Below are 22,594 nucleotides of genomic sequence, written 5' to 3' on the forward strand. Positions count from 1 at the left end.
CAAGGTGTAGGCCTGTTCAAAGCACTGACAATCCAGATTCTGTCATCTTGACATTGTGGTGTCTGGATCAGAATGAGGTGATCAGATAATTTTAGGAAAAAACGGCTAAAAAAAACAGCCATATCGGTCTGATCCTTGACAGCAAAAAAATAGAGGATTACAGAATCCGGATCATTCCTTAAAAGTTGTGAAAAACTGAACCCTGGTACCAATACTCTAGTACACACCAATTTAAAAATGTAACAAGGACAACAGTCTCTCTCTTTTATAATGGGCATCAAAGATGATAAACATTTAGCTAGTGTCCTTCTCTTCACTGCAGCAGCTTATATTTCTAATCGGAAAACATTTCCTCGTTGTTTTCTATCATTCCATCCTCAAGTGTTGCCACATCAGAGCCGTAAGTATTTCATTACTGGTTTTATCTGTCCGGCGCCTTGTGAAGCAGCGAACAATTAACCCTCCCTTCACAGTGATTGATACAGGCTTTGCTTTTAATTTGTTCCACTACACAGATCATGAAATTCTGAATGTACCCATCCTTATTGACCTACACTTTCAAACACAGACAGGGGTTGCGTCCCAAATGGCACCCTATTCCCTGTGTAGGGCACTACATAGGCTCTGGTCAAACGTAGTGCACTGAATAGGGAATAGGGTGCCATTTTGGGACATAATCAGGGCTACAATACGATAGAAAGGAGTTAAAAGTGAGTAGAGGGGAATTGCACAGCCATGAAATCAAGTCTGATAAAACAAAGTGACCCAGCAAAAACCCTCCAACTATTTCAAGTGGACTCTGAGTTAAAAACGTGTCTTTTTAATTGAAAGTTTTTAGACCCTACTTCTCTCGTCGGGCGTACTTTAGTTTTACTAGCCGCTACTGGAAAAACAACAGCATTTGCAACGTTAATCTTTTAGAATTAAGTGCCATAATAAGACTCTGTTAGCCTGCTGAACTAAAGCCGATAGGCAATTGTTCTGGTCTCAGGTAAGTTTCCACTACTCGTAATGTTAGTGTGGTTCACCAAAGCATCACCGTTACATACAGTGCCTTGCGAAAGTATTCGGCCCCCTTGAACTTTGCGACCTTTTGCCACATTTCAGGCTTCAAACATAAAGATATAAAACTGTATTTTTTTGTGAAGAATCAACAATAAGTGGGACACAATCATGAAGTGGAACGACATTTATTGGATATTTCAAACTTTTTTAACAAATCAAAAACTGAAAAATTGGGCGTGCAAAATTATTCAGCCCCCTTGAGTTAATACTTTGTAGCGCCACCTTTTGCTGTGATTACAGCTGTAAGTCGCTTGGGGTATGTCTCTATCAGTTTTGCACATCGAGAGACTGAAATTTTTCCCATTCCTCCTTGCAAAACAGCTCGAGCTCAGTGAGGCTGGATAGAGAGCATTTGTGAACAGCAGTTTTCAGTTCTTTCCACAGATTCTCGATTGGATTCAGGTCTGGACTTTGACTTGGCCATTCTAACACCTGGATATGTTTATTTTTGAACCATTCCATTGTAGATTTTGCTTTATGTTTTGGATCATTGTCTTGTTGGAAGACAAATCTCGGTCTCAGTCTCAGGTCTTTTGCAGACTCCATCAGGTTTTCTTCCAGAATGGTCCTGTATTTGGCTCCATCCATCTTCCCATCAATTTTAACCATCTTCCCTGTCCCTGCTGAAGAAAAGCAGGCCCAAACCATGATGCTGCCACCACCATGTTTGACAGTGGGGATGGTGTGGTCAGGGTGAGGAGCTGTGTTGCTTTTACGCCAAACATAACGTTTTGCATTGTTGCCAAAACGTTCAATTTTGGTTTCATCTGACCAGAGCACCTTCTTCCACATGTTTGGTGTGTCTCCCAGGTGGCTTGTGGCAAACTTTAAACAACACTTTTTATGGATATCTTTAAGAAATGGCTTTCTTCTTGCCACTCTTCCATAAAGGCCAGATTTGTGCAATATACGACTGATTGTTGTCCTATGGACAGAGTCTCCCACCTCAGCTGTAGATCTCTGCAGTTCATCCAGAGTGATCATGGGCCTCTTGGCTGCATCTCTGAACAGTCTTCTCCTTGTATGAGCTGAAAGTTTAGAGGGACGGCCAGGTCTTGGTAGATTTGCAGTGGTCTGATACTCCTTCCATTTCAATATTATCGCTTGCACAGTGCTCCTTGGGATGTTGAAAGCTTGGGAAATCTTTTTGTATCCAAATCCGGCTTTAAACTTCTTCACAACAGTATCTCGGACCTGCCTGGTGTGTTCCTTGTTCTTCATGATGCTCTCTGCGCTTTTAACGGACCTCTGAGACTATCACAGTGCAGGTGCATTTATACGGAGACTTGATTACACACAGGTGGATTGTATTTATCATCATTAGTCATTTAGGTCAACATTGGATCATTCAGAGATCCTCACTGAACTTCTGGAGAGAGTTTACTGCACTGAAAGTAAAGGGGCTGAATAATTTTGCACGCCCAATTTTTCAGTTTTTGATTTGTTAAAAAAGTTTGAAATATCCAATAAATGCCGTTCCACTTCATGATTGTGTCCCACTTGTTGTTGATTCTTCACAAAAAAATACAGTTTTATATCTTTATGTTTGAAGCCTGAAATGTGGCAAAAGGTCGCAAAGTTCAAGGGGGCCGAATACTTTCGCAAGGCACTGTATGGTCATGTAAAAGGACCCATGAGCACCAACGTGACCTTTATAGGACCACATCAAACTGAAGGTCAAATAAAAGCTAAGAGTCCTTAGGCATAAGTAATGGCTTTGATTTCTGATCACGCAGATGAAAAGGGGTCTTAGAAAACATCGACCAGAAAAAGTTTTAAAAGGCATTAGAAATACATCAAATCACATTAATGTTGAAGTTAAGACCTCTGCCAACAATACTGAACAAATATTTAAACGCTACATGTGTTGGTCTCCTGTTTCATGAGCTAAAATAAAAGATCCCAGAAATGTTCCATACAAAAACATTTCTCTCAGATTTTGTGCACAAATGTGTTTACATCCCTGTTAGTAAGCATCTCCTTTGCCAATATAATCCATCCACCTTACAGGATTGGCATTTGAAGAAGATGATTAAACGGTAGCATTGCCTTTAAATTGTTGAACTTGGGTCAAATGATTCGGGTAGCCTTCCACAAGCTTCCCACATAAGTTGGGTGAATTTTGTCCCATTCCTCCTGACAGAGCTGCTGTAACTGAGCTGCTGTAATTTTGCCACAACTTTGGACGTATGCTTGGGGTCATTGTCCATTTGGAAGACCCATTTGCGACCAAGCTTTAACTTCCTGACTGATGTCTTGAGATGTTGCTTCAATATATCCACATAATCTTCCTCACTCATCTATTTTGTGAAGTGCAACAATCCCTCCTGCAGCAAAGCACCCCCACAACATGATGCTGCCACCCCCGTGCTTCACGGTTGGGATGGTGTTCTTCGGCATGCAAGCCTCCCCTTTTTCCTCCAAACATAATGATGGACATTATGGCCAAACAGTTCTATTTTTATTTAATCAGACCAGAGGACATTTCTCCAAAAAGCACGATCTTTGTCCCCATGTGCAGTTGCAAACAGCAGTCTGGCTTTTTTATGGCGGTTTTGGAGCAGTAGCTTCTTCCTTGCTGAGAGGCCTTTCAGGTTATGTCAATATAGGACTCATTTTACTGTGGATATAGATACTTTTGTACCTGTTTCTTCCAGCATCTTCACAAGGTCCTTTTCTGGGATTGTTCTGGGATTGATTTGCACTTAACGTACCAAAGTACATTCATCTCTAGGAGACAGAACGCGCCTCCATCCTGAGCGGTATGACGGCTGCGTGGTCCCATGGTGTTTATACTTTGCTACAATTGTTTTTACAGATGAATGTGGTACCTTCAGGAGTTTGGAAATTGCTCCCAAGGATGAACCAGACTTGTGGAGGTCTACACTTGTGGAGGTCTTGGCTGATTTCTTTTGATTTTCCCATGATGTCAAGCAAAGGGACACTGAGTTTGAAGATAGGCCTTGAAATACAGCCACAGGTACACCTCTAATTGACTCAAACGATGTCAATTAGTCTATCAGAAGATTCTAAAGCTATGACGTCATTTTCTGGAAATTTCCAAGCTGTTTAAAGGCACAGTCAACTGAGTGTATGTAAACTTCTGACACACTGGAATTGTGATACAGTGAATTTATAAGTGAAATATCTCTGTCTGTAAACAATCGTTGGAAAAATGACTTGCCTTGTGTCATGTACAAAGTAGATGTCCTAACCGACTTGCCAAAACTATAGTTTGTTACCAAGAAATTTGTGGAGTGGTTGAAAAACGAGTTTTAATGACTCCAACATAAGTGTAAGTAAACATCTGACTTCAACTGTATTTAGTTTTGTGTGTTTCACAAGCAAGTGTGTGAAAACAGTCTGGACAACCCCACCCTCTCTCTTTCTCTGCCTCTCTCCCCCTCTTTTTTCTCTCTCTCCGGTTAATGTTTCCTCTCCTGGCTCTTACTGACACCTACCCATGATCCCCTTCTCTTTCCATTTACAGTAACCAGCATCCGCACCCACTGAGCACTGACCAACACTGGAGGTCCATGGATGTGAAAAGTAGTTGAAATTTGGTCAGTCCGCCCTGGCCTTGTTTTGGCCCTAACATAGACATCCATGATTGGTGACCAGACCAAATCTGAACCAATCATAGACATCTATGTTTCCCAAGTTTGGACATCACAGTACATTTCAGTGAAGCCCAGTAGAGTACAGAACAGTACATTACAGTAAAGTAATGTGATGAAAAGTAGAGTATAGATCAGTACAGTCGGCCTATAGTAGAGTAGAGTTCAGTACTGTATATTAGAGCACACTAGAGTAGAGTACAGTCCTGTGCTGTACTGTACTTTACTCTACTGTTCTCTAGTATGCTGTACTGTGAAATCCAAACAAAATCAAATCAAATGTTATTTGTCACATACAGTGGGGATAACAAGTATTTGATACACTGCCGATTTTGCAGGTTTTCCTACTTACAAAGCATGTAGAGGTCTGTAATTGTTATCATAGGTACAGTTCAACTGTGAGAGACAGAATCTAAAACAAAAATCAAGAAAATCACATTGTATGATTTTTAAGTAATTCATTTGCATTTTATTGCATGACATAAGTATTTGATCACCTACCAACCAGTAAGAATTCCGGCTCTCACAGACCTGTTAGTTTTTCGTTAAGAAGCCCTCCTGTTCTCCACTCATTACCTGTATTAACGGCACCTGTTTGAACTTGTTACCTGTATAAAAGACACCTGTCCACACACTCAATCAAACAGACTCCAACCTCTCCACAATGGCCAAGACCAGAGGGCTGTGTAAGGGCATCAGATATAAAATTGTAGACCTGTACAAGGCTGGGATGGGTTCAGGACAATAGGCAAGCAGCTTGGTGAGAAGGCAACAACTGTTGGCGCAATTATTAGAAAATGGAAGAAGTTCAAGATGACGGTCAATCACCCTCGGTCTGGGGCTCCATGCAAGATCTCACTTCGTGGGGCATCAATGATCATGAGGAAGGTAAGGGATCAGCCCAGAACTACACAGCAGGACCTGGTCAATGACCTGAAGAGAGCTGGGACCACAGTCTCAAAGAAAACCATTAGTAACACACTACGCCGTCATGGATTAAAATCCTGCAGTGCACGCAGTGCACAATATTTTTGGTCTAAACTCCACTCGCCGTGTTTGGAGGAAGAAGAAGGATGAGCACAACCACAATAACACCATCCCAACCGTGAAGCATGGAGGTGGAAACATCATTCTTTGGGGATGCTTTTCTGCAAAGGGGACAGGACGACTGCACCGTATTGAGGGGAGGATGGATGGGACCATGTATCGCGATATCTTGGCCAACAACCTCCTTCCCTCAGTAAGAGCATTGGAGATGGGTCGTGGCTGGGTCTTCCAGCATGACAACGACCCGAAACACACAGCCAGGGCAACTAAGGAGTGGCTCCGTAAGAAGCATCTCAAGGTCCTGGAGTGGCCTAGCCAGTCTCCAGACCTGAACCCAATAGAAAATCTTTGGAGGGAGCAGAAAGTCCGTATTGCCCAGCGACAGCCCCAAAACCTGAAGGATCTGGAGAAGGTCTGTATGGAGGAGTGGGCCAAAATCCCTGCTGCAGTGTGTGCAAACCTGGTCAAGAACTACAGGAAATGTATGATCTCTGTAATTGCAAACAAAGGTTTCTTTACCAAATATTAAGTTCTGCTTTTCTGATGTATCAAATACTTATGTCATGCAATAAAATGCTAATTAATTACTTAAAAATCATACAATGTGATTTTCTGGATTTTTGTTTTAGATTCCGTCTCGCACAGTTGAAGTGTACCTATGATAAAAATTACAGACCTCTACATGCTTTGTAAGTAGGAAAACCTGCAAAATCGGCAGTGTATCAAATACTTGTTCTTCCCACTGTATGTGTTTAACAGATGTTATTGTGGGTGTAGCGAAATGCTTGTAAAAATGTATATATATTGAAATAAATATAGTTTCTGAGTAGTTCAGAAACTAAAATAACAAAAAAATTGTACCTGGTGTTTTTGTGAGGCCAGATTTTTGTTTTTGTGGGGCCAGAATCTTCCTCTGTACTTTGGCTCCAACAATAAGTACCTCGGTCGATTACATCATCATCCCTTTCATTTGAGGAGAACTGATCAAATATTTTATTAATCAAATGTTTGTGTGTTAAAAAATAGTCATGTTAAAATATATCACATTACACATTTAGTAATGACAGAATGCATTTTAAACTTCATGGATAGTAACACTTTGGTATGACTCAATAGGAGTGGGAAAAAGGTGCTTGTGGTTGTGCATCGATAATCACACCAAAGCACATCAAAGTCTGCATTAATGATAAGTAATAAAATAAAGACATCACTTCTAAATGTCATATCATAGCCTGCTGAATTTGCGAGATAACTTTTCATTCATTTTGATTTCGGCACCAATGAAAATGTGGGACTGACTCGCCCATTGATCGATGTTTCAGCATTGTCTCAATGAAGAGTTTGGCGTTTGACTAGCTATGTGCAACAAGAATGTACAGTTACAAGCCTGCTAGAGTTAGTGGCATGTGGACGAGCAATATCCACCATCGTAGTACGGACGAAGCCTGAGCTGGAATGTGAAGCTAACTGAAGCTAGTTAGCTTTAGAAACCCTGAGTAGAGCTTGCTTCGTAGGATACCCCTCTGGTATGACAGCAACCCATGCTTTGTTTTTTATTTACCTGCCCCCTATTTCAAATGCATTTGTTTCGCAAATCCAATGCAAGTCAATGGTACCTACATGAGCATTTTCACCCTTCATGTCCAAATCATCTAAAAGTATCTAAAATGTATTGTGTAACTCAATTATGTTACTTTTAGATGATTTGCATGTGAAGAGTGACAATGTTAATACATTTCTGAACTGAAAAAAACAGAATCCCCAAAATCATTGAGAAGACATTACATAGGATGAAGAAACAATACTCAAAGCCGCAGCTCCATACTACATGTCAAACATAGAGAACTGATACTGTATACTCATTGTTGGGGTGGGATTGGCATGGGGAGTGGGCGGTCCGTGGGTGGCTTTGACCACTTCTTTGGACTTACTCATTGTTAGTAAAAAGTTGTAAGGTATTATAATTATTGAAAATGACATTAATCCTATAAATTAAAATTATATTTTAACACAATAATGCTTCCCGGGAGTGCTAATCTTATCTGTTTCTAACTATAGAAACGATTTCAGAACAATTTGAGATGGTGGATGTCATGACTTGCTGAAATGACATGGAACAACAATCAGTGGAAATTGTCCACGACAACAACCATGAACAGCGTCATCGGGCACTAAAGCAAATTGACGTGGCACTGAAGGACACATTCTAAATATATGCATTAATTCTGTCCGTGTAGGCCTAAACATGTTCAATGTATATTGTAAAGTGTGATAAAATTATATTTAAGGTTTATTTTGAATTGTAAACATTTTCAGCTAAAAGCTGAATTGCAGCATACATAGGCCTACGCAAGTAAGCAAATAAATACATAAATATGAGATGTTGTATACAATACTACAGTTAAGCAGCATTAAGCAGTCTCACAAAGTAAGGCATAGGGCGGTTGTAATATCTGTCAATCCGAGTAGGGGGGAAGTTTCAGTTTGTGACTGGATCAGGTAGATCTGCCACTGACATGGCCTCTCGTCTGAGGCAGCCATTTGTTGTCATCCTGGGAATTGGAAAGCTTCTGGGTAAAAGGATCTGCAGAGCTGGGTACAGAGGGACTCCAAGGACTGCAAAAATGTAGGTGTCATTATCTTATCTTATCCAAGAATTGGTCATATTTAATTAGTTTTCATATCAGTTCTTTGTGGCTTTAGAGTTGAGAGCATGTGCACGTGTAGTGTTCTGTGTGGAACTGTGTATGTGTTGGAACCCTGGATTCAAATGACATTCCTTTAAACAAGATTGCACTCCAATCAGCGGGGGACTCCCACTTCAAAATGTCACCAAGTAAAGCCCAGCACGGGGCCTTCTCTCTATAACAACATCCTTAAGGAATGCTTTACTAGGAATATCTACAGAGCCACAGCTCCTTTGTGAGTGAGGTCGGCCAGGGGTTACTGCTACAAGCACGTAGCACGTATGACATTCAGTTAAAAGAGTGACAGATATAACCCAGACAGACAGACAAATGGACGGATGGACAGACAGGTTGGATAGGCTGCCCGGCGTTTCCACATAGTAGGAATCTATTTACTCCAGGTCTGTAACATGTAACACGTTACTGCTACTTCAGAAGCCAGTATGACATTCAGTTAAGAGAATGACAGACAGGTGTTGTAAGGTAGTAGGCTGCCCGGCATTTTCATGTTGGAATCCATTTATTCCAGGTCTAAGTCTGTAACATGCTGTTGGAATTGTACCAGCAGACCGAGCTAGGGCAGTTAATCTGGTTGGGTTTTTACCTCCTGCTCTCGCACTAAACTGAATAATCAATCGCAATTTCACAGAGAGTCCCTTGATCATATAGGAGGGCCCTGCAGGTGCCTGTGGTCAGAGCCAAGGAGCCGGGGACAATCAGAGGAGAAAATTATTGGGGCTTAATATCTGTAAGTTACTCCACCAGGTCAACGTTATGGCATGGAGACGTATTATTCAAAGCGTCAGTTACAAATCTGGCCCAGTTGAAGAGAAGGAAAGAGGAACATGAAGACAGAGCGAAAGAAGTAGAAGCCGCAGTAGCAGACTGCCGACCGAGGAAAATTTGAAATAGATTTGCCCAGTTGTAGACTACTGGTCCGTTCCACCAATTCGGTGCCTTTTGAGATGTCGAACTTGGTGAAAAGAACTTTGATTTCACCTCATTTTAACATTCTGTCATAAAGAAAACATGTTCAACTTTATAAAAAAAAACACCAGAAGAGCTAAAAGAACATGTATAAACCCAAATAAGTGCTAGCAATTAATGATTTGTTTTTCCTTTTGCTTTTCTAGTACTTATCCCCTGTGGTTGTTTAGGAATACACGAAGCGCTCCTGTTACTTTTTTTTTTACGACTTTTCCCATCTCAAGAGGTTAAATAAAAAATGACTGTAGTAAATGCCTATTAAGTGCAAATAAAGTAACACAGTTGGCCGTAACAGGGTTGACGATTTTATCTTAAGTTAGCCATAAACAGGGTTGTCCTTATCACATGACCTTATCACATGAAATAAATACTCATGTTTAGAAATGACTTTGTCAAAGCAACAAAATAACTTAGCGTTACAATTATGGTGAGAACTTTTTGGGGTTAAGTGGGTTCAAATCATCCTGTAAGTCACCGAGGGTACACAGAGAGACATGTCAAAATGATACATTTTACCAGTCAAATTCTTTATTCATATTTTTTTTTAAATTGGATTTATTGAATTCAACATGTGGTCTATATTAAAGGGCACTTTATTAAATAAAACAGGTGCACAATTTCTACTTAAAATATCAAAGGGACGCGAAAGGCACGACTACAGTCCGGCGAGATGCAGGTTAGGTGTGTAGATGCAGGTTAGGTGTGTAGGTACACAGTGGTAGATTGTGAGAGCGCGTTGGCAGAGAGCAGAGCACCTGAACTAAAACAGCAGATGGGAATCAGCATGCTCAACATCTGTCTGGAAGAATAGACACTAAACGCAGGTCTCTTCTCTGCTGCGGACGGACATTAAAAGATAGACGTGCGCTGTGCCTGTGCTCTGTTCGCAATTCCCTTGTCACCTGTGACTATTTAAAGTCGTGACTTTGGTGTGCAAACAAAGGCATTAAGTATTGTAAGTCAAGCCGCTGCTCAGTGATTGTGATGAATACAGAGAATGGTTATTTCCCAAAGGAAACCAGCGGGGAGAACAGAACAGTCATGCTCTTACAAATAGATAAAGGACAAGAGAGAGAGAGAGAGAGAGAGAGAGGGGGGGGAGGGGAGAGAGAGAGAGAGAGAGAGAGAGAGAGAGAGAGAGAGAGAGAGAGAGGGTGCGAGAGGGAGAGAGAGAGAGAGAGAGAGAGGGAGAGAGTGAGAGAGACCTTGTATTTAAACAATCGTACTTGGTAATTGAACTGTGCTCAAGGACAGGCACCTGAAAAAGCTGCCCCGTCAGCAGACCTGTAGTGATTGCATCCCCTCCAGTATAGGGAAGTGAGGTGGGAGAGAGTGGATATTGCACAGCCATTCTCTTAAAACACACAACACAATTTCTGTGTGCCTGCCTGTGCCTTGTCATGGAGTTTTCAGGGGGCAATAACAGGGTATGAGCTATATTAGCGAACTACTTACTGTATGTGTATAAGAATAGCTATGTTGGATGAATATCACTGAGTTCATTAATATGGGTGTTATAGTATTATGCAAAGATAAGCAGAAAGAATAGTGCTTAATAGTCTAATGGGCCAGTGGGAAAATGTGTCCACTTTATTTTGACAACCATGGCAATGCCCGCATAGGATGACAATGCCCTAATCCACAGGCACCAGTGGTCACTGAATGGTTTGATGAGCATGGAAACGATGTAAACCATCTGCCATGGCCGTCTCAGTCACCAGATCTCAACCCAAATGAACACTTACGGGAGATTCTGGAGCGGCGCCCGAGCGTTTTCAACCACCATCAACCGAATGATGGAATTCCTCGTGAAAGAATGGTGTCGGTTCCCTCCAATCGAGTTCCAGACACTTGTAGAATCTATGCCAAGATGCATTGAATCTGTTCTGGCTCGTGGTGCCTCAGCACCTTATTAAGACACTTTGTGTTGGTGTTTCCTTACTTTGGCAGTTACCTGTATTTGTTTTAGGGAAATTGGTCATACTGGGAAATAATACAAGTCCAAGAGATCGAATCTGGTAACGTATTGGTTTTATAGTTCTCACCTATAATAGTCTGCTGTTTAGCAATAGTCAGCATGCTAAGATGAAAGGTGTTCTCTGTCATTTGTTGAGTTGTCCCAGCAAATTAGCACAAAGATTAAAGACAAATGATCTCCTTTAATCACAAAGGTGATTAAAAGCTCTTCTGTACCTGACATCATGATCTTAAAAGTGCACTCTTAACCTTCAACCTTCTAAGTTATTTAATGAAATACTGTATGTTACCTCCTTTTGTAGCCATAAGTTCAGTGAATGGTTGGCAAATGTAATAAAATTCTGCAATTGGTAATTAGAAAAAATCTAGCCTTTTAGCAAATGGACTAATGCTGGTGCCCTCGACAACCCTCAACAGCAACTAACCAATACATTTTTCAGTAAGCCCTATACTACAATATACAAATAGTGTAACTGTGCACCATCTATAAAGACTGTAAACCTAAGGCTTTAATACTTCACCAGCTTTGTAAGTTGATACCCTCATCATTTGGCGGTTTGTTATAATGTTATGTTGGAATGCAGTGTATTTGACAGGATTCAATACACAGATTGTATATTTAACAATATGGCATAATCTTGTATATCATTATTATATAATGTTTGAAAATAAAATAGAGAAATTAGGGATGCAAATACCGATCAAAAACAGATATATAAATAGTGTTTTAGGCAACAACAACAAGAATGTTTTGCTAATATTTTACAAAGACTATATTTTGCAAACCTGGCTAAATTAGTTGTGTTATCTGCATAACTATAGTAATTTTTGTATTATCATTAAGCATATTCCACATTTTATTGGAAGATCTGTGGCAATGTCAGACCAATCCAATTAAAACCAATGGAGCTGGTTGGCAGCCATATTGGAAAATGTGTACCCTATAGTTAAATCAGCAATACCTATGCATCATTGTTTAGACTTTTACTAGCTTTATGTAAAATTTGGGACACTCAATATGAAGGAATTTTGCAAAAATGGGTTACCTGTACCTCTGCTGGATGTAATGCATTCCTATGGGATTTTATATAGGGTGCAATGTACGAGGCAGATTTCATGTCACATTTCTTGATGTTAACACAATTTATAGAATCATATTGCATATTATTTTAACCTTTTACTGCAGTGTCCTAAATCAGGGTCACACAGAGTGTTTCTTGGTAGTCTTAAACAAATCTACTTATGCACCTCACACACATGGTTCTGGGCTTAAAAAGAGAAGACACCTGTACCATGTCAGATATAGAGATGAAATGTATTACATTTTGAGTTTGCATCCCAATATTACATTTTGTATACATCACAGAAGACAAAAACCACTTGACATAGAAACACCATATTTTCAGGCTGTTTAAAAAATATATGTTTATGAATTATGAAATTTTGAATATGATTAAAATTCCACCCATGAGGCCACTAGTCATTTGAATGCAGGAAAATGTTTTAATCAATAGACATCAGTGAATGCTTCTTAAAGATTTTCTAAGCGCTTCAATGTAATATTTTTGAAATGGCAAAAGAAATCTGCAATTCTGACTTATTTTTTTTGAATATTTTTTTAAATCAAATCAAATCAAATTGTATTAGTCACATGCACCGAATACAACAGGTATTACAGCTTACTTAAGAGCCCCTAACCAACAATGCAGTTTAAAAAAAATACAGATAAGAATAAGAAATAAAAGTAACAAGTAATTAAAGAGCAGCAGTAAAATAACAATAGCAACACTACATACAGGGGGGTACTGGTACAAAGTCAATGTGTGGGGGCAACGGTTAGTTGAGGTAATATATACATGGAGGTAGAGTTATTAAAGTGACTATGCATAGAAGCTTCCCCATCAGCAGACCTATTCTGCTAATATTTACCTAAATAAATATAACTGACATACCTGGCCCATCATTTTGGATTTTACTGATTGTAACACACATTTTAAGCCATTATTGGTGTTATTACACCAATGATTTATTCAGTTATGGCCATGCTCAATAAATTCAGTTCCTCCCCATCTAAATCAATGGCGGCCCTCTTGAAAATAGGCTGCTGGGACTGAATATAGACTACATCTATGGTGACTGAATTTCGCTGAAATAAAATAACTTTCCCACTGGTTAACCTTGTTCTGTGTGAAATTTGGAGCAGTTGTCATCTAGGGTACCATGTGATAACAGAGCACATCACAATAATAATGTCCATTCTGGCTCGATATAACCCAAAATGCTTACACGTATGACCTTTGACCCCCCCCCCCCAAGGTGGGCCCCAAGAGATGTAATTATCATTCCAATTGTTTCATACCTTAATATGTGCTATATTATGAAGTTAATAACATACCAAATTGCCTTAGTTTGAGAAGATTGCTCCCTTATAATACAAAACGAAATGTCATTACCTCAATCCTGTTGGCCGAACTAACCACATAGGGATCATAACATATAATGCAGTGCTAACCACATTTAGCTACCTCTGATACGTGGGTATCATACCAAAATATAACCCACAGACATAAACCTTAATGAAAATCACCATTAGACTTTGCCACCCCAAAGTGGACAAATATGTGAAATTTGGCCTGCTGGCTCATGGTCACTATAACGGGCGTTTCTCTATGAGCCCACCACTACCACTGAAAGTGCACATGACACAGTCTAAAGATGATACAAATACCAGCCAGTCAGTCAACCAGCCACGCCTGGAAACTACACAACAGCAAAAACGTACGATCAAGTAGTGTGTGGTGAGCAGCGTCATGACGTGAGTAATAAAACACACGTCTCTCTGTAAGACAAGCCTTGCTGTGCTTTAATGCAGCAGCTCCAACCCGTTGGCTGCACCATTACACCTTTTTACCCAGGATGCATCTTCTTTACGCATCTCTCACTCTCGACTCTGACCTTCACAGTAACCATGCAGTTACACACACACACACACAGAGGAAAGAGGGAGAACAACGGTAATCAACAGTGCCGGGGACCATATGTGTGCAGCCAGAAAGAGACACACACCAGAAAGCAGAAATCAATCCTAATTGTGATAAATAAACAGAGTTATACACCTCTGTTCTCTAACTATTCAATATCCAATCGATAGGATTGGATAGTGTGTTCTCTGTACCATGGTTTTACAGCAACACACCCAATCTAGTGCACCATCGCCATCGTTATGAAAACAACCAATAAGGAGGGCTGTGGCTGTGATGTGAAAGGGATATATTTTAATAAGGTCCATAACAAACATTGTTTTCTGATAATAACGCATTCGTGTTCATTTCTGGCATGACTGTTTCCTTGAACATTTGCTTTGGTACAACACTCTCCCTCACACAAAAAAAGGCAATTTCATCTAACATGTTTCTACTATTTCAGTTGTCATGAAAATGGTTTAAAAGACGAGTAGAAACATGTTTTACAATAAACCTATATGTACATTGCGGCCTGGTTCAAGTCGTGTATGACAAGTGAAAATTACAGTAAGGCCTACCTCTATCATTGTAAACAATAATTATATACTGAAACAATTTCATTTCTTTGTGTGTTCTTACAAATATTGACATATTTTGACATTGAAAGGCAGAGGGTAAAATAATGCAATGCTTTAATATTTGAGACCACTAGCAAAAAAATGCTTGGCTCCCTCTGTTATTCCATCAAAATAAAAGTAAAATGTGGCATCATTTTCAACTAAACATAGCCGAATGCTTTGCCTACAGCAACTACACCATCACATTGCTCCCCTCTCCATTCTCCAGACTATAGCAATCATAGTTATACTCATTCTTAATTATGTTTTATAAATCTTCTGAAGTGAACAGAATAGGAAATAGGACAATTTAGCACTTTTGTTTGCCCAAAGGGAGGGAAATGGTTTGTGAAAGAATGCCAACTTTGCGGTTAGTTACTCTGTTGTGTGAACTCAAGCCAACACCGTTTCTCTCTCTCTCTCTCTCTCTCTCTCTCTCTCTCTCTCTCTCTTTAAATTTTAACACTTAATCCAGCCAGCAGAGTTGTTTGCCCTAGTCAGGATGGCATTAGTCAGATTACACCACCTTGAGGACAGCAACAACTATAAACAGCCCCCCCCCCACACACACACACACACTCTGGCAAACATCAGGATGCTATTAAGAGGGGCATTAAATTAAATATATTCACCTAGTCCTTCATCAGAATTCTCAGACCCAAGTGTTATTAAGTTCAACTCTCAAGTGGAGCAGAATAACAGATCAGAGTCTGATTTACCTCTGCAGACTGGCAATAGGAGACAGGTGATAAAGAAAGCACTCATGCACAGGCTATGAAGTTTCCCCCCTCAAAATTAATTCCATCTTCAAGATTCCTATCTCTCAGATATAGCCCAGAATGGCACACAAATATGCTCCTGCCAGAGAGATTACTAGAGACTGACTTAGCATAAACATTCCCTGCTGCTGCTGGCTGGATGCTGCTGCTGCAATTGTAAATGTACTGAATGAAATGGTGAATTAGTGAAATAGCAGGGTGCACTCAGACCAGGAAGATAGTAAATGTTTAATTATGGTTATTAACAATATGTGTATAGAATAATAGTAATTCACAATAGCAAGTAGGCCTATTGACAATAATGGTCCATCTCAAGTTTTCGCTATATTTGCTTTTCCTCACATACCCATAAAAATGTACTTGCTTAAGCTTATAGTTCTTGAATGACAGCTAACCTTCTTTTCCTTTAAGAGAAGAATTTACAGCAATGTATCCTTAAAATGCAGCACAATCATGTGTTAGATACAATGTGTCCTAACAAGTCACACCCAGCAAACATTGATACATTGTAACCCCTTGGTTCAGTTCAATAAAAGCACTCGCCGTGTATTCAATAACACACAAGCACCTTCAGAAAGTATTCACACCCCTTTACTTTCTCCACATTTTGTTGTGTTACAGCCTGAATTTAAAGTTGATACAATTTAGATTTTGTGTCACTGGCATACACACAATACCCCATGATGTCAAAGTGAAATAATGTACCAAAAAACGTAATTTTAATTACAAAGGAAAAGCTGAAATGTCTTGAGTCTATAACTATTTTTTATTTAAGAATGGCTGTGATAGGAAAAAACTGAGGATGGATCAACAACATTGTAGTTACTCCACAGTACTAACCTAAATTACAGTGAAAAGATGGAAGACTGTAAATAATAACAATATTTCAAAACATGCATGCAACTGTTTGCAATAAGGCACTAAAGTGAAAAACATTTAAACATTTAGCTAAGAAATTAACTTTAAATCCGGAATACAAAGTGTTATGTATCACTGACTACCACTCATCATATTTTCAAGCATGGTGGTGGCTGGATCATGTTATGGGTAGCTTGTCATTGGCAAGGACTAGGGAGTTTTTTAGGATGAAAAGAAACAGAATATAGCTAAGCACAGGCAAAATTCCAGAGGAGAACCTGGTTCAATCTGCTTTCCAACAGACACTGGGAGACAAATTCCCTTTTTAGCAGGACAATAACCTAAAACACAAGGCCAAATATACTGGGGTTGCTCACCAAGACGACGTTGAATGTTCCTGAGAGGCCTAGTTACAGTTTTGACTTAAATCGGCTTGAAAATCTATGGCAAGACTTGAAAATGGCTGTCTAACAATGATCAACAACCAACTTGATAGAACTTCAAGAATTTTTAAAAGAATAATGTGCAAATATTGTACAACCCAGGTGTGCAAAGCTCTTAGAGACTTACCTAGAAAGATTCACAGCTGTAATCGCTGAATACAGGTGATTCTAACATGTATTGACTCAGCGGTGTGAATACTTATGTAAATGAGATATTTCAGTATTGCATTTTCAATAAATTTGCTTAAATTTATAAATGCATGTTTTCACTTTGTCCTTAACGGGATATTGTGTGTAGATGGGTCCATTTTATATTCAGGCCGTAACACAACAAAATGTGGAATAGGTCAGGGCGATGAATACTTTCTGAATGGATTAAAACTGTCTGCTATGAAATTGTCAGTGTTTGTAATACACTCTGATCCTAAAGCCTATTTCTAACTTGTTCATGTAGTGGTGGTGGTGGTGGTGTGTGTGTGTGTGTGGGGGGGGGGGGGGGGGGGCTATATCATAATTCATGTTTATATTATTTGTGAAAATACAACTCATTGTTGCCTTCAAGAGCCACTTTAAACTACAGATAGTAACATACCATTATTCATTTCAATCTAATCACCTGCTTGTTTTTCAAAACATGCAAATGAGCTATAATACAATTTGACTGTCGCAGCCACAGTGTTGTCCTTAACTACAAGTCTACTAGAACCATTACCAGAGGGTGATTTCTGATCTGACAACACACAGTAATCCATGTGCTACATTTAAAGTTCCTCAACAGCTGGTTGCTGGTGTATGCTAATTTCGCTCTCACATAAGCTTCAGACTGACTGAGGTTCCGCTGCAAAACAGCATGCAGAGAATCACCACTACCGCACACAGAACAGCACAGCCTGGCCTAGCAAGCAGCTTTTCCATCTACACAGAAACAAACAGCGGCATTGTCATCGATGAATGAATATGTTTACGACAGTTAACAACCTTGCTTAGCACATAAACAATGCGAAAGTGCCTGCATTGCTGGCCAGCACTAGCTGTTCTGTAGTAGCCTATAACATACGCCTTCTCAGTCTATACCTGTTACCCGAACGCCAAGGTCCCCAATTATCAGATGCACTCCTGCTGAAAAGGGCAACATCGAAACTTCTGACATCTCCACTCAAAATTGCATAGCATCTAGTCATAAGCGTCAACGTTTTCATATAGAAAAAGAACAATCCAAGCGTTACCGTTCTCTTCTTGTAGGGTCTTGCTGAATGCTAGGTTTGGTGGGCGCCATCTTCCTGCAATTATTTGATTTCTTACTTTTTTTTCTTCAGATTTATTTTGACATAAAGCCGTGCCGTCTGACAGCAATGCGTCATGTAGACTAGGTGTATTTAAATAAAGCCATAGCGCTGATGTGGACCAGCCGTGCCCCTGTCTCCGTGTATTGGCGTTCATGAGCGTGAAAAACGGAGCAAAAAAAACCGAGATCGAGCTCCAAAGGCATGCCAAGAAAAGTGAGTGGAAACCGGGGGATGCTTCTCAAATCCAGCTGCTCTCCTGATATATGGAGCTCGGGTTGTAACAGTGGAATTGCTACACTATAAACAGGAACATCGTAGCCTATCTTTACATTTTTCCGCAAGAGCCTCTTGTCTTCGTTGCTTCGTAAAGGATTTTTCTGAGTCTGTTTGTCTGTGCATTTTACAGCTTTTCCTGGCTCGCTCTATGTGAAAAGGGACACATCTTCTCTCCAGCCGGCGCAACAACGCCACTCAGTTGTAGTTGGAAACAGTTTTTTTTTGTTGCGTTATACAGGTTGCAATACGCAAATTCCCTTGGAATTGCTTTTTGTTCTGCAATTGGAAGTATCTATACATTTTTGCATTATGACGTTTTGTCACTAAATGAACTGTTTCTGATCATCTTAATAGTTTTTGCAGATATTGGACGTGACTATATAGCACTAACAACATCAAGATGCATCATTTAAATACAAATATATCCACCTACATACGGTTGTATCTCTGTTTTAAGTAGGCCTATTATTTCATTTATCTGGCTGTGATTAACTTTTGTAGTCTGATCTAAAAAGCAAGCTATTTTAGTGTAATATAACATAGCCTATGAATCAGCCATGCATTAGCCTAATTGTTAAAGCATTTGCATTTAAATGAATTATCATTCGAGTGTCACATCAGATAAACAAGAACGATGGAGTTGAAAACTAGTCTTCAATCAATGACTGGTCAAGGTCACTGACCGGTCATATGCTCTAAATTATTGTGCAACTTTATTTGTTTGTAAAATGTGTTTACCAGATACCAAATAAAAACTTCAGGAAGGTAATATTCTGATATAGGGTAAAAGGCCTAGAATTATCCCAAAACGTCCTGATGTAGCATTGCAAATATAGACAAAGTGTGGATTTTAATTGTGTAAACTTTTTCTTGTTTTGTTATATACTTTTATAGTTTTTTTTGTTAAAAAAAAAATCTCTGCTCTTTCAGATTTCATCTGTAATACAGCTAACCATACCAAAATGGTTGTTTTGAAAATATAGCCTATACAAGTTATTTTGTTATATTGGCTCAAATATAATCAAAGAATTGTAATTGCTTAAGAAAAAGTGCCATGGATTATTAGTCTCAGCCAATTTATTGAAAAAATGTATATTTGAACAGTTTAGCATGTCATTGTTTGCCATTCAAATGTTCTCTTTCAGACAGCTGATGTGGCCTGTAGCTATAGGCTAATCTATAGGCCTATTTGTTTTACTTGAAACAATATAAGCTGCCCAACATGTTTAATAAAATATAATGAGTCATTCTAAAATACTTGTGATTTTAACTGTGGGTTGCAAAAGCTTTTAATCATGAATACCATAGTTTCTAATTCAGGCCTGTAATGTCAATGTGGTAACTTTTGCCAGCCATTAAGTCTCTGTATTTACACTCTGTTGTGGTTTTGGTATGTTCTGAGAAACTAACATAGGCCTATATAACATATACCTACCTTAATTACCTTTGATATGTGTTACAGCTTTACACGATCAAGTAGCATGTAAAGCATTCAGTGTAGGTTATATATTACCCTAATTATTGATTGTAAAATAGTCTATTGAATGATTGCTCAGAATATGGGCATTTTCATGATCGTTGGCTTAATAAAGGTCTCATGGATAGCCTAGTTTAAATCTTTCAGAATAAGTTGATTGTCACGCCAAGTGTTGTTTTATGCATGAACATTGAACATGCAACTTCATGTAAAGTGACTTACTACATTTGCAGGTTGTAGCCAATTGAACTATTGTTGTTATCCATGTGGCCTATATTGCATAGGCTAAATGGCATAATGTGAAACTTGATAATGCCTTATGTTATACACGTGGTAGGCCTGCCCATGACCATTAAACAACCCAAACTGTTCAGTGACTTATAACATATCCATAAGGCTAGTATTGTGCCCGTGTCTGAATTAAAGAATTTGTTAAATAAAACAATACAAAATACATTTCCCCAGTGGTCAGGTCAACATACCTTTGTTGATAGGACGTGATCCCCTGGACGTTCTGCGGGTTCCCGTTAGTGGTACCGGGGATTCTCCCCACCGCAGGACCTGATGGCATTCCCCCGGCTCCTCCACCTGCCGCCGTCACCTGAACGCTGAAATCCGGGAAGATCCTGATCATCCCTGCTCTGGTAGATTGAACACGCACTGAGTCTATGAAGATTTTTCAAAGAATATCAGCAGTCTTCCCTCCAGCCGAACAAGTCACACCACAATCCCATGAGTGATGGTTACCAGCTCATCGGCCATTCTATGTCTGGATTTCTCTCTGTATCAGCGACGAGACAACTGCAGCTTTCAGGAGGTTAGCAATGACATTGATGCCGGTGGTGTGCGGGGCAGGAAACGTGTCCTCTACGCAGGGATGTGTAGGTTGGAGACCGTGGAAAGATAAATGAATATTGTTATTTATCTTTATCTAGATATAATGACAAAATGTTGATGTTTTGCCAAACAGGCTACTGCAACTATCACGCGTAATTCTAGCGTAAAATGTTGAAAAGTCAAGCCTTATATTTCTGATCTATTCAGCAATTAGATGTATCCATTCGGTTTAGCATTTCCTATATGTAAAATTGAAACATTGATTAGAGTTATTGATATCTGGTGATCTAGAAGTTGAAATATAAGAAGTGACAGCCGGTCAGGAAGTTTTAGGCTACCTACAAAGTTAACAGGAGAAAGAACTGACAGGCGCTTCTTCGGGAACCGAAGCTCACCAATAAAAAGCTCACCAATAAGGTTATTTTGAATGTACTGAAGTTTTATCTCTGTAAGATAATCAAATTGAATACTGGTTGTTAAGATATTAGAAAAATAAAGGGCTTAAAGCCACAATCGCGGACCTGTTTCCATTCTCGGTGCGCACATCTTTTTCCAAAATTCCAATCCAATTGGTATTATTACGAACAAAACAATGCAAGTTAACGTTTTGAAATTGATTACGTGTTAGACTTACACCATAGACACAACAAAAGTTAGCAATAGTTCGCTGACCAAATCGTTAAACCTAGATTAGAATGAGAGGATTGCAAAAAAATATTTTATGCCCTACCACTATTGTTGGCACACTCGTCACTTCCAAAGTGGACCGATGCTATTTGTAAGGATGCCGAGATGTGATGATAGGCCAGTATGCAAAAAAATCGCTCAAAAAAACTTCCAAATAACGCTGACGCGTTCAGTTTTTCTCCAACAATTGAAGTGTGATATTTTCTTATCTTTCTTTGAAGGACTGAACCCCCCTCTCCTCTTGACTGACTGGTGCTCTATCTATCTGTATGTGCTGTTGTTTTTGTGAGGTGTCTCCGGTACAGGTTTCCTCAACTTGCTATGCCCTAATGTGCATCGGATAATTTGTAAATAAGCGTGTTGCTGTCTGTGTGAATTTTCCCATAGACTGTGTTGTTGTGTGATCTGGTAGTGTGCAGCAATGCCATTCCTAGCGCGTGTGAGCTGATGAACTTGGCCTCAGCAGCTGCTGATGCCTCGCGCAAGCGATGCCTGAGCGCGCCGCCCCATTCCAGCCAATCAAAGACCATGACAGGAACGCGCAAAGGATGCTGCAGCAGCGGTAACCCATTGCAGCCCGGGAGACGGATAAATTCGATTTCGCTGAAACTATAACCATTCATTACGCGGGTAAAGCACAAATTAACATACCACCAAGCCATCTCACACCAAGACAGTGCAAGTGTTTGACATATACAGTACAGCCAGTACAAACTAGATACAATTAGACAAAGAACAGGTAACACAGATGAAGAGTAGTACTTCATAATTGTATACAGACAAGTTGCCTATGAAAACATCACTTCATTTTAAAGATTTTACATTTAAGCCTATATGTTTTCTTGAACTTAATGCTTGCAGAGGACACCAACTCAAATTTACCATAACACATGATACATTCTATAGCATAATGTTCTCCCCTCAGAAGGGCAGAAGCTTGTGCATAGTTAATAAACATATGTATACCATGTTAATCAGGGACAGGCCACTA

At 39.6% G+C, this 22,594-nt stretch overlaps 1 protein-coding gene across 3 annotated transcripts in view; it reads right to left on the reverse strand.

Moving 5' to 3' along the window:
* Positions 1-22,021, reverse strand: part of LOC135507985 (neuronal PAS domain-containing protein 3-like) — a 391,626-nt gene extending 369,605 nt beyond the window's left edge. For 2 of the 3 annotated variants that reach the window (XM_064927840.1, XM_064927839.1), the window contains exons 1-2: positions 21,647-22,021; positions 20,562-20,946 (exon numbers count right to left, since the gene is read on the reverse strand). In XM_064927840.1, the coding sequence (XP_064783912.1) occupies positions 20,562-20,713 (152 nt within the window). In that variant the 5' untranslated portion in view covers positions 20,714-20,946; positions 21,647-22,021. Of the gene's footprint in view, positions 1-18,266; positions 18,775-20,561; positions 20,947-21,646 lie in introns of those variants that run through there. The other variant, XM_064927841.1, reaches the window with a different exon arrangement.
* Between the last annotated feature and the right edge of the window lie 573 nt (positions 22,022-22,594).

The sequence above is a fragment of the Oncorhynchus masou genome, chromosome 21 (genome assembly GCF_036934945.1).
Source record: "Oncorhynchus masou masou isolate Uvic2021 chromosome 21, UVic_Omas_1.1, whole genome shotgun sequence".
Classification (NCBI taxonomy): domain Eukaryota; kingdom Metazoa; phylum Chordata; class Actinopteri; order Salmoniformes; family Salmonidae; genus Oncorhynchus; species Oncorhynchus masou.